Source organism: Blennius ocellaris, assembly GCF_963422515.1.
Source record: "Blennius ocellaris genome assembly, chromosome: 21".
NCBI lineage: Eukaryota > Metazoa > Chordata > Actinopteri > Blenniiformes > Blenniidae > Blennius > Blennius ocellaris.
Window position 1 is genome coordinate 1745035 of NC_137670.1, and position 13204 is coordinate 1758238.

Sequence of the window (13204 nt, forward strand, 5' to 3'; positions counted from 1 at the left end):
GTAAATATACATAACACATAAAATCAGTGAGAATGTATAAATATGGATAGAGGTATTTGTGATATCTGCATATGAAGTGAAAAATTAACACTGATAACTTAAAAAAGCAGTAGACCATGACAATAGCTAATGTATAACTACCTGGTGTTATTACTTTTATTTAATTTCCTTTTTTTTTGTATTTATTTTTCATTATTATTATTATTGTTAATTGTTTGCTTTTTTCTGTGCTAATTTATTAATTTTTTTTATTTTATTGTGTTGGTGTTGTTGTTTTGTTCTTTCTTTGTGTTTACTGTCAAGAAGAAAAATGAAAAAAAATGAAAATAAAGAGTTTAAAAAAAAATTAAAAAATATGTAGACTTGACTGGGATGACTGGACAAATTGGATTTGTGACGCGAAGGTCCAGTATTTGGAATCGCTGCTATTTAATATGCGTCCGACATACTGGATGCCAGACACTGTTAGTAAATACAAGCTTGCGGCGGCGTTCCTTCCTGTTGATCTGACGGGTTTCTGTGACTCAGCCACAGACGGCCTCCGACGCAGCCTGACAGGCAGGATGTCGTCTCGCTTTGGGTTTTTTTTTTTTTTTTACAACTCATCTGCCGGTTTCTGTCTCCTCCTCGCTTCTCCCTTCCGCAGCGCGACGGCCGCGGGCGGCGCGGGAGGTCAGATGAAGCGCATGTACAGCGCCGTGCCGGGCCGGGTGTACGTGGCCACTCGCGGCCACTCGGCCGGCGGAGAGAGGGAGCTCTCCCTCAGCAAAGGGGACAAGGTCAAAGGTGAGAGGCGTCCACGTTTCCCCGCGGGGACGCGGAGGACTGACGTTGGAACGTAAACTTATAGTGCGGCCACGTTTAATTGTGGCGTTCCGAACAGGGTGTCGAGCGTTTTCGCTCTGTTGTGTTTCCTGTTTAAATTCAGCGGAGAAAACCAGAGAAGTACGGGGTTTTTATATTTGTGCCAAAATTCCGAGCGAGCGATGGGAAAATTTGAGCGCAAAAAAATGTATTGTGTAACACTAATAGCATTTTGAGGAAATATTTAAATTGCGCAAAGAAAAACTTGAGATTGCGCTCAAAAGTCATTTCTGCACTCAGATTCTTTCTCTGCGCTCAACCTCTCTCTCTCTCTCTCTCTCTCTCTCTCTCTGTCTCTCTCTCTGTCTCTCTCTCTCTCTCTCTCTCTCTCTCTCTCTCTCTCTCTCTCTCTCTCTCTCTCTCTCTCTCTCTCTCTCTGTCTCTGTCTCTGTCTCTCTGTCTCTGTCTCTGTCTCTGTCTCTGTCTCTGTCTCTCTCTCTCTCTCTCTCTCTCTCTCTCTCTCTCTCAATCACAGAAATTCAGGGCAGGCGTTGAATTCTGATTGGTTACTTCAGTTTCTGGAAGTTCCTCGTAAGAGAAGAAGAAGAGGGAAAAACAAACTGTGAGGGAAAACAGAAATAAGGAAAACTAAAGATAATGATCCTGGATTACAACATGTTTTCCCCCGCAGTTTGTTTTTCCCTCTTCTTCTTCTTCTTCTTCTTCTTCGTTGGTTATGAGGCACTTCCAGAAACCGAAGCAACGTGCGTGAGAGATTTGAGCGAGCGAGAGAGAGAGAGAGAGAGAGAGAGAGAGAGAGAGAGGTTGAGCGCGCAGAGGAAGAATCTGAGCGCAGAAATGATTTTTGAGCGCACAATCTCAAGTTTGTCTTTGCGCAATTTAAATATTTCCTCAAAATGCTATTAGTGTTGCACAATACATTTTTTTGCGCTCAACTTTTCCCATCGCTCGCTCAGAATTTTGGCACCAATATAAAACCCCATAGAGAAGTCGCTTAAACCGGTGATTCTCAACATTTCGCGTGAGGAAAACTGAAGTTTGACCGTTGTAAGTGGAGCTGGCCCTCTACCGCCACACCCTGTACGATTACAAAATAAAAGCAGAGGGAAACTCAGAACACACCGTGTGTGAAGTACAGCTTCTGTAAGGACGACGAGTTTCTCCGAGGATAAAGTGTTTGAGTCTGACTCAGTTAATTTTGTCACCTGATTCAACGAAGCCACATGAAACTGTATTGATGCACTCGGTTTTTTTATTTTAATTCTACTTTAAACATATTCAATTTTCTCATTAGCCGGACACGCCTCTGCTGACTTTGCGAGTTTCCTTTGCGTATATTGCTGCATTCATTAATTAATAACATTTTTTATCATCCTCTCTTAATGTAAACATAGTAGTTTTTTTAAATAATTAAATACTGACTCCCTTTTTTTTTTTTTTTGCTATGCTTTTGGCTTTATGTACTTTATTGCCTGGTGTGTAGTATTTCACCAACTTTTCGCAAAAACCGTCGCCCCGAATTCCGTGAAATCGATGAGATTTTGAGCACGATTGGGTCAAAGGTCAAGGTCAAGAACCGGTGTCGCTCGGTTCAACGCGAGCAATAGCGTAATATCGGGAAGGAGGACGGGAGCGGCTCTAAACAGGCTGATGATAAACGTGTCTAGGCGTAACCAATGTATTTTGTGATGAAGTGTGTTTGTGTCAGTGCTGAGTGTAGGCGAGGGCGGCTACTGGGAGGGAACCGTGAAGGGACGCACCGGCTGGTTCCCCTCCGACTGCGTGCAGGAGGTGGCGGCTCCCGGCAAAGACAACCGACCAGGTGAGGCCAAACCCCCGCCGGCGACGCCGCAGTACTGCGCTCCAGCATGTTCCATCCTGTAGTACTCGGGTATGATTTATTTAACAATGCAAGTCCTGCAAGTTGGAATGTTTTCCTTTCTATTTATTCATTCTCGTACAAACGTGTCGGATTAACGAGCTACCGTTACCGTATTTTCCGCACTATAAGCGCACCTAAATACCTCAAATGTTCTCAAAAGCTGCCAGTGCGCCTTATAACCCGGTGCACCTTATATATGGAAGAATTGCTCTACTTGAGACTGCTATTTGACAGCTGAACAACCAGAAGCTTTTATTTTGACAACCGGATCTTCAGAGCGGACGACACTCCACACAACACCTTCATCACTCATGGTTGCACACCAACATTCTAACAAACCAAAATAAACTAGATGAAATAATTACTCCCTAAACTGGGGAACAAAAACACATAAACACAATCAACACAACACCAAGCCCAACAACAACCCACAATAACCTCTAACAACACAAAACATGAATTCCCATCATGCCTTGCAACCTGAGCTCCTCAGTGCAGCCGATAGCTGCAATGAATTATGGGAGTTTCTGTTTGTGGTGTTTTAAATGCAATTATTGGGGGTTCTATTTGGTTTGTGGTGTCGGTAATACTTGTGTTAGTGTTGTGTTTTTGTTGCTTAGTTCATGTAGTTTAGTTTATTAGTTGTAAGTTGTCAACCAGCAGTGAAGAAGGTTTTGTGTGTAGTGTCCTCCTGGCATAGGCTGCAGGTAGGACTATCAAAATAAAGTACATGCACCTCTCTGGGTGTTAGAATCAGTGGAAAATGTAACCTAATGGCTTTGAGCTATAAAGGTGGCTGACCACTGGTCTATTCCATGCGCTTTATATATGAACAAAGTTGTAAATTATGTCAATCAATGTAGGTGCGCCTTATAATCCAGTGCGCCTTATAGTGTGGAAAATACGGTAGTTTTTGCACAGACAAAGTTGTAAGGTGTGTTAATGAGACGTATAAATATAGACACGTTGGAGGGGCATGCAAGAAAATGGGTTAGATATTTTTCCTCAGGCTGGAATTCTGCTTTAGAACACTGTAACACCCGGCACATGTCACACTCGTGTTTACCAGCAGGCCCTTTCCTTCAGCTTTCACAGCTGCACTGTTCACGCACCGAGCAAACCATATGCCAGCGCCGAGGACTCAAAAAAAAAAAAAAAAAACCAGGGTGTAAATATATTTGATCTGCTTGCATGGCGGCGCCGACGACCCGACACTTCTGGCTGGGAGACGGAGAAGGTGTCGTGACGGAAGCTGAAATCTTAAATCAGACATATGGTTTGCCTTCATGCCCCCCTTTTGCAGAGACGCGCGGCGAGAAAGCCAAAAGGAAGCTTTTTCGTAACGTCACGGTCGGAGCGTACGATGGCACCGACGGCCCAAGGTAGGAAAACCCTCTCGCGGCCCGCCATCGAAAAACAAGAGCAGCCACTGAGCGAGTCAGCGCTTTGAGTCGGGAGTCACAGCTACTTCGCTACCGCAGTAAATCAACACTGTGCCCTCCTCAGTAGAGACTTCTCACCCCGGGATCTTGGTTGGCTGCAGCCACTGACGTAGTTCTAGCTCAGGGGTCGGCAGTGATTACGCAAAAACAATAGCATGAGGAACGTAGAATTGCTGGACAGCAGCTCAACTGGTGTCTGAGGCTGGTAGTTTCCTGTACCTTTCACAGGAAAACTACAGTTTTCTGCAAGTTTATTGCAAACTTGTTGAGAGTGGTGGAATTTGTGGTGGATCACACAACAACTCAACGACATTGAAGCCACACGGCTCACACTCATGGTTCTAACAATCCCAGCTGAGAGCTGCAATGCATTATGGGAGTTTCTGTTTGTGGTGTTTTAAATGTAACCATTGGGGGTTATGTTAGGTTTGTAGTGTCGGTAGTAATTGTGTTTTTGTTGCTTAGTTCATGTAGTTTAGTTTATTAGTTGTAAGTCGTCAACCAGCAGTTTATTCAGAAGGTTCAGTGTGTCGTGTCCTCCTGGCGTGGTCTTCCTGTGGGACCGTCAAAATAAAAGCGTGCGGCTCTTTGTGTGTTGCTTTCAGTGTTAAACGGGACCAAATGGCTCTTTGAACATGAAAGGTTGCCGACCCCTGGTCTAGTTGTCGTCAGTCTGAGGGCCTGGGGCCCGCTCCGGCGACACGAGGCTCTGCTGTGTACGAGGGCCCACTTGTTTCACCTCCTCCACCTCCATGTCGTCTCCCGTGCCGTCCCTGTCTGCTTCCTGCTGATCCCGAGCGCCGCCCGCTCTCCATTGTTGTGCCAAAAACCACGTCAGCGCTTAAAAGAACAAAGAGCGGCCATGTCACTTTCAGCTCTGCCCCCCCCCCCCCCCCTCCTTTTTTGACTCCACCAGATAAATGCACTTGTCTCTCCGATGCCCCCCCCCTCCTCTCTTGTTACGCTGAACACAATAATGTCGTAATGAAAGGAAGAGTGAGTTTCGTGATGCTCTGGGAAGCCGAGTTGTGACGACGTGTCACGTTCTTTTTTTTAGCGAGTGAGCATGTAAATGGCAAAAAAAAAAAAAAAAAAAAAAGGTTGTGTCTTGTGTTGTGCATTATCCTGCTGATGAGTCACGGGCAGACTGAAACACTCTTCAGGTCCCTGGGCGAGTGAGAAAGACTTAAGGTTTTTAGTCTCTCGCACTTTATAGCTGACGTTGCCCCCCTGTGGCGAGGAGCTTTTCCCCGTCATTGGGGAAGATTAGAAGAAGAAAAATAAAAAAAAATGTCATTAATGCGTCAGTGTTCCACATGCAAATGGCAGCCGCTGGGGTTGTATTACCTGCGCTTTAAGTTGGTTAGGCGTAATTGCGGCGCGGTGGTGAAGTGGTGCTCAATTAAGAGCGAGGCGACGGGACGCACGCTCTGCCGCTGCGGCCGGGCATTTGGGAGAATGTCAACGACCGTTTCGGCGAGAGATGGAGTGTTTGGTAGCCCCGAGTGCTGATGACAGAGGAGGAGGAGGAGGAGGAGGAGGAGGAGGAGGAGGAGGAGGAGGAGGAGGAGGAGGAGGGAGCGAGAGCAAAGTTGGCAGTTACGTATGTGTGTGCGTAAATCCAGGGTGGGAATCAGCTGTGGGCATATCTGTGATGCACCGAGCGGCGAATATTCCTCTTCCTCCCCGTGTTCACTTACATTCATACCCATCCCCCCCAGCCGGCAAAATCACCCCCCCCCCCCCCACCCCCCCCCCATTTCGCAATCAAACGTTCTTTCTTTCATCCACCGGCACACTCGCACCATTTATTCTCTCTCTCTCCCCGTGGTGATGATCACTGCCGCTCTCCGTCTTTCCCTTCACATTGTCTTTCCCTCGTCTGAAGTGTGTGCGGTGCAGACCATCGCCCTCTCTCTCTCTCTCTCTCTCTCTCTCCCCCTCTCCTTCCCCTCCTCTCTCTCTCACGCCTCACGCTCCCTCGCTCTCCTCCACTCTCGCGGCTCTCTCCGACGGAGCTCTCGCTGAAAGACCGGGAGGAGGGAGGGAGGGAGGGAGGGAGGAGGTGGTGGTGGAGAGAGAGAGAGAGAGAGAGGAGGGGGGGACATGGCAATGGGGGGATGCGGAGAGAGAGATTTCTCTCTCTCCCTCTCTTCTTCGTGGCCGTCACTGGGCCCCAGAAACAGGAGCGTGTGGTTCATTTACAGGTAGCGGCTGTTTCCTCATTCATTGGCTGGCTATGGATGTGAGGAGAGGACAATGGAGAGAGGGGAGAGGTAGATGATGCTATTGAGAGGCCTTTTCAAAGACAGACTAATAAGCTATGTATTCTTTGCGTGTGTGTGTGTGTGTGTTTGTGTGTGTGTGTGTGTGTTTGTGCAAACGTCTGTCTGAAATTGCTATTTTTTTTCCTTTGCATGTGCAGATCTGTGGTGCGGAAGTAGCTGGTGAATGGAGACTCTGCAGCATGTTTATTTCTGTGTCTTCCTCCCGTGTTTTTGAATGCAAAGTGTGTGTGTGTGTGTGTGTCTGTGTGTGTGTGTGTGTGTCAGTGCATGAAAGAGAGCACATATTGATGCATTTCAGTCAGACAGTGTGGGTGTATTTCATTCTCTTTGAGTCATGGTTTCTTTAAGCAGATATTTTTAATTCATCAGGACTTCCCATTTACCCCTGTCTTTCTTTCTTTCTTTTTTTTTTTGGGGGGGGGGGGAAATGCTTTAGTCCTATCTCATATTTTTGATGTATTTCCTTGTATTATTAAAAAAAAAAAAAAGTGTGATATTCTGACTGTACAAGGGATGAAAGTGAATATGTCAGTAAGTGGAAAGAGTGTGGATTATGGATTTCTGTTCCGCTTTAATTTAAGATACCAGTCATGCATCTGCATCTGTCTCTGTGTGTGTGTGTGTGTGTCTGTGTGTGTGTGTGTGTACAAGCATTTGTCTTGTCGTATGTTTGCATGTGACTCTACACTAAATAAAATATATGTGGCTCTCTACATCTGTGTATGTCAGAGTTCTTAATGAGGGAGTGTCTCTCCGTTCCGTGTATTTGTGTCTTCGGTCTGTAGACCACGTCTCCATCCACAATGTGCATCGCTAACATCTGTCAGGCGCTTCACTTGTGATGTGTGGGTAACGTCCGCACGCAGCCGCTCTATCTGCATGCACGCTCAGCAGGTGAATAGTTAAAAAGCTGCCCTTTTTTTTTTTTTTTTTTCCCCCCTCAGTGATTGTGGATAGAAGAGAGGATGACTCAGGAGGGTACATAATAACTCTCGTCTCTCGTAGGCTTAACAGCTTCATTGCAGCCAGTTCAGAGAGAGAGAGAGCCTATCCTGCCGGCCGACGGCGATCAACCACCGGCGACACGTTTACGCGTTTTTATGTTCCGTCGCGGCTGGACGGAGGTGGGCACTGTAGTGACGGAGGGAGGGAGGGAGGGAAGGCACCGTGAGTGCGTAAAGAAAATCAGGTGTTAAACTGTAAGCCGGCCCTGAAAGTTGGGATGCACCCCCCGAGGACCAGCGGGGCGGCCATGTTTCCCCCCCCCCCCCCCCCCCTCCCCCTCGCTCTCGTACCCGTAGACGGATGAGGAGCCTGATGGATGCGTCCACCCACTCCGTGTTACTTTGATCCCTCAGAGAGGGAAAGCATGATGGAGGACAGGGTGAGAGAAAAAGGAATGAGGTGTGAGGAGCAGATGGCTGGAAGGCGGCCGTGCGTTGGCGAAACAGTAACATTGGTGGAGAACACACACGAGGGACGGACCTCGGTTGGGGAAAACTAGCGATCGTCTGTTCGGCGCTAAAGTTGCGCCGTTGGAAGTCTGGAGGTCTGGAGGTCTGGAGGCCGGCGCTCACGGCTTTGTTGTTCGTCTGTGATTCCGCTGCCACAGACTTCTTTATTGTATCACCTGTTGGATTGATTACACAGGAAGCGGCTGGCTCCCTACTGTAAGAGACGGCGTGGAGGATATTTTCATTCTGCGGTGGTTGCTTTATTACCATTCAGTGGTTGAGAGAACATAGATGGACAGAGTCATATTGAATATACCGCGGCGAGCTGAAGAGTGTTTCTATTAACCTGCAGGCCTGATCGGCCAATCCAAAGTTTGGCTGTCAGTGACCATTTATTGTGAATTTAGCACCGCTACTGGAGTTGTGGGTCTGCTTATTCAAGCCATTGAGGCAGAATGTCCGTGCAGCTTTGCAGCAAGCAATGCCTGGCAGATCATTTAAGTCTGAGCCAAAAAAAAAAACAGTTTCTACTTCTCACAAATGTTCTGGTTTGAATGCACATATAATTTCGCCAAATGTTATATTTAGAAGATGGAAAAGCAACAAAAAAAAAAGAAAAAGCTTCATCCCGCTGCAGCCTGCGCTTCAGTAAACCGCAAGCAGCTGCACCGCATTGTTTCAGCAGTCAGGCTTTCACTGTATGTAGAGGAAACTCCTTGATTGGGCAACTGGTCCTGTTTGCTCACAGTGTCGCGCTTCTAGGAAACCCAATCCCTTGATTCGATTGTTGCCGGAGTGGCAGTTTGTGTTAACCCGAGGAGCACAAACCCGACACAGAAATGAGCTGTGGAAAGGAAAACATGTGGGATTTCTCTGGAATCGTGCGTCGTCGCCGAGGGCCCCCGGGGGGGGCTCTCTCTCGCATCGGCACGGCGAATTGACATTGTTAGAAAGTCAAGTTCCGAAATGAGTCATGGATGTTGGAGTCCATTTAACCGGGCCTGTGTCAGCGAGCGGCTCGGCCAAAAGTCCCAGACGCGGCCATTGAATAATGAGCGTAGCTTGTTCTGCAGCTTCTCCGATTGTCTCTTGATTGTTGTTCCTAGCCTCCTCTAACTGCAGCATCTGAGCAAGACAAGGGGGGGGGGGATTAGAGGCCCGTCCAACTTCTTCTCGCACGTAATTCGAAGTGTCACGTATGACCGGTCGTGGTGCACAGGAGTGGGCTGAAGCCGTCCTCTTGCAAAAAGCTGCCAGAGGCAGGCGAGCGCTAATGCGGCGATTTAAGGTGCATTTGGAAGTTTCCATTATCAGTGCATGTGCACATTTTTTTCCTAATGTGCCGTTCCTGCGGCCCTGGCGCTCGTCGGCTCGAGCTGGATTAGTCCACAGTATGCAATGTGCCATCTCGTACACAATTCCTCCCATTGTGACACTCACTGTATCCCTGCCATCAACCCCCTTTGTGCACCGGCCCCCCTTTTTTTTTTGCATGACTTTCTCAAGCCAAGCTATCTTTTTGCTGCAGTGTGATTTCATAATGTGATGCAGTGTGGCTATTTCTTACATTTAAAAAAAAAAAAAAAAAAAAAAAAAAAGCATTATTTGCATGTCAATAAGGCTTTTTTTTTGTTGTCGTCGTTGCTTGTGAACTCATACAGCTCTCCTCCTCTCCAACCGGCTCCGTTTTTTACTCTGTCTCTCTTCATCCCCATTTCCTCTTCTCCTCTGCTCCCTCGTTACTCTCCAAGTGACTACATCATTAAGGAGAAGACAGTGCTCCTGCAGAAGAAAGACAATGAGGGCTTTGGCTTCGTGCTTCGGGGAGCCAAAGGTGAGCAAAAATGTCTCCAGTGTCTTCTGTCTGTCGTCCAGCCCCGTGTCTCACCTGTCCCGTCCCCCCCCCCCCTCTTCTGCAGCTCAAACTCCGATAGAGGAGTTCACTCCAACGCCAGCATTCCCCGCGCTGCAGTACCTGGAGTCTGTCGATGAGGGGGGCGTGGCCTGGAGAGCAGGCCTGAGGATGGGGGATTTCCTCATAGAGGTGCGTGTACAGCGTACAACTAATACACTAACCAGGATCAAAAACACCAAAAAAACAAACAGTTCTCAACCATTGTGGATTGTGTTTATATCGTGTGTATAAGTACTCGCTTCCTCTGGTCAGATCGCTGGAGACAAAGTGTGAAAATGCAGCATGTTTGGCCTCCTTCCGTCACCACTTGAGCAAAAGTAACAAAGTACTGAAGATGTAAATCAGACCGGGTAGGAGTATTTGGGGCGCGCCGCATATATTTATAAGAATGTGATAGTGGTTCGTTCCTGCGGTCGTTCTGCAGGTTGTGATATCAAGATGGTTTCATTGAAAATACTCTTTGTTAGATTTGTTTTGTTTTAGGGACTGCGGCACGTCTCACTCCTGTTCCGCAGAATCAGAGCTTGTTTTCCACCTTCTACCTTTTAAAGTTCCCGTCTGCTGCTTTGGAAAGCTCACCTCTGAAAAGGGTGATTGTCAAACCTCTGTCAGAGCCGACACATACCGCTAATTGGTATTCAACCTAATATGAGTCACTTGTGTAGCTGCCTGAGCTTTTTGTAACTGTGATTTACTTGAGTTCCTGCCTGAGTCACTGCTACGCCAGGAGCAGGCCCAATAAAGTACTTCACTTCAATCGAAGCCTTCAAAAAGATCTGCCATTGTGTGGCGAAGACGGGAAAGCGCCATTGTCAGAGCTGAGCCAGTAATCACCGGGAGAGTCCAGCCGAGGCCTCGTTCCCGAAAGGGGGCCCACTATTTGTGGCGCGAGTGGATTTCTGGATTGAATTTTGTTGCGTCGCTTCTCACTCTGCACTCTTGGTGTCCGTCAGGTGAACGGCCAGAACGTGGTGAAGGTGGGCCACCGGCAGGTGGTCAACATGATCCGCCAGGGCGGCAACAGCCTCATGGTGAAAGTCGTGATGGTCGCCCGGAACCCCGAGCTGGAGGACACGGCTCGCAAAAGAGGTAGGACTCAAACTTTCCCCCACCCTCCGATGTCACTCCCACCCCGTGTTTATGGTGTGACGATGAAGTTGATTGCGTGTTTACTTCGCCCCCGAAAGCCCGCTGCAGTGTGGTTGTCATTGGCGACTGCGTGTTTATACAAGAATCTGAAACGTTAAGTCTGCATTTGGCCGGCTTCCCTTGGCAGCTCCGCAGCAGACCAAGAGACTGACTCCTCCCGCCATCGCCCTGCGCTCCAAGTCCATGACGTCAGAGCTGGAAGACATGGGTGAGAGGAGACGTTACACAAAAAAGCCTTTTTCTTTACGTCTTTATCTGTATAATATTGAGGTGGACTTCGCTGCAGCTTTTCGTGGGGGGGGTCACACTGGAAAAAGCTCGTTTAAGGCGGACCGGGCCTTTTCTGCAGAAGTTTGATGAATTATTTAATAAAAAATCCAAGTAAAAATAAGTCATTCAGTAATGTTGCAATATCTTTTTTTGTTTTTTTAAGGTGATAACTGATTGAATAAGATTTTTATTTTTTACTATATATACTAGTAGTACTATGTGGCGATGGCCACGGTCTGGAGATTCTTTAAAAGTAACGACAGTGACAAAAGTAAGACGGACTGTAAATTACTTTCTGCCAAAATATCAAGAGGAGGAAGTTAGTTTGTACAACAGCAGCAATTGGGTAAATTAGGATTTCATGGATTTTGATTAGTCCTTTGTAGCGTCGGCAAGCAGCTATAAACGCTCGTATTCATACTCGTCCTTAAAAAAGTGATATTGGTGCATCCCTAGTATCTTCATGGTATGCACAAAAAATAAGTAAATGTGGTTACTAGACAGTAGGGTTAAAAGATGATTTGTGAAATGTTGAATTTGACCTTTCTCAAACTGCCGTGTGTTTGTCTTTTCACTAAATGCGCCGCGTGCAGTGGACAAAGGTGGGAGAACCATGGATTTGTGTGGTCTCGTGATCATTTCAGTCCCCCGTCACCTTCCCCCTCATCACACCTGCATTCACACCATCACGTGTGTCCGAGTATGTATTTCATCCTTTCGCCTGCCTTCCATTCTTCAATATATATATATATGTATATGTATATAGTAGCCCTGGTTACATCTGATTTCTGTTTCCCAAATTATGTATGCAACAGCGGCCTCTCCCTGGAAAAAGAAAGCAGGTGAATATCTTCCTTTATCGTCACCTCCATCAGCCCCCGGGCTTTTAATTAAAAGTCGGCCTGTTTGATGCTCTTTTTTTTTTTTCTCCAATTGTTCCAGAGTATGAGTCCGCTCAGGGTGCTGATAAGAAGAGGACAGTTTATCAGATGGCGTTAAGTAAGAAATCACTCTCTCCACTCTTGTCATATTTCAAGAGGGTGTTTATACCTGGAGGGTACAGGGGGGGGGGGGGTCTCACCAGAATCCTCCTTTCATGTTTCCTAATCGTGCTTCATTTCACTACCTCTGTCTTTCCATGCCCTCTCTCTCTCTCTCTCTCTTCTCTGTCTTTGTTTCAGATAAACTGGATGAAATCTTGGCTGCAGCCCAGCACACCATGACACCAGACAACCAGGGCCAGAGGGGTCACGGAGGCAAGAGGGACCGGAGCAAGAGCATCGCTCCCAACGTCCCCAACGAGGTATTATAGCGAGTTGACTGGGGGGAAAAACAAAAAAAAAAAACGTGGAGCTGTAAACTGTGGTTTCTGTTTGCATTGCAGGCAGAATTACTTTATAATATATACAGCATAATGCATAATATCCACAAATATTGAACAGCGATCGACTACCCTCCCTGTGATGACGTGCAGCTCAAAATATACAACGGAGATACTCAGACGCTTTAGGAAAGTGAATATTTCACTGCTAGATGTGACTAATCCAAGCAAAAATGTAGCCTTTGGTAAAGAAACTTGGAGCTTACCTATTTTAGCTATGTATGTTTCCTTCCCTCACAGTACTTTAGATAAAAATGACTGACGGTGGACCACCCACACGATCCATTCGTTTAACTGTGAGTCAGGTTGTGCCCATTCATTTAACGCGCCGCCGATGCACAATCATACTTACCGCTTATATCCACATGATGTTTTTATAGCTTAGGAGCCGATCATTTCTCTCTTTACTCACTCTGTGTTGTTCTGCTTTCTAATTTTACTCCCGCTTTTTTTGCTCACCTGTAGCAACCGTATGAGCAGCAGCCCGGACCAGGGTTCAGCTACAATCAGGCTCACTTCCAGCCGGGCCACGGTCCTCAGCACGCCGTCATGATGCGCCAAAAGTCTATAGGTGAACAGTGAATCTCCGCGCAGAATC

General features: G+C 47.0%; 1 protein-coding gene across 1 annotated transcript in view; it reads left to right on the plus strand.

Annotated features, from left to right (window-relative positions):
* The window catches only part of LOC308145738 (SH3 and multiple ankyrin repeat domains protein 1-like), a gene marked incomplete at both ends in the record, with an annotated part of 32078 nt that overhangs the window by 14216 nt on the left and 4658 nt on the right, over window positions 1–13204 (plus strand). Inside the window, 11 exon segments of the mRNA XM_080517266.1 lie at window positions 647–786; window positions 2534–2647; window positions 4011–4089; window positions 9643–9725; window positions 9811–9935; window positions 10760–10895; window positions 11083–11163; window positions 12041–12067; window positions 12168–12224; window positions 12407–12528; window positions 13072–13177. Coding sequence (XP_080373392.1) covers window positions 647–786; window positions 2534–2647; window positions 4011–4089; window positions 9643–9725; window positions 9811–9935; window positions 10760–10895; window positions 11083–11163; window positions 12041–12067; window positions 12168–12224; window positions 12407–12528; window positions 13072–13177 — 1070 coding nt within the window.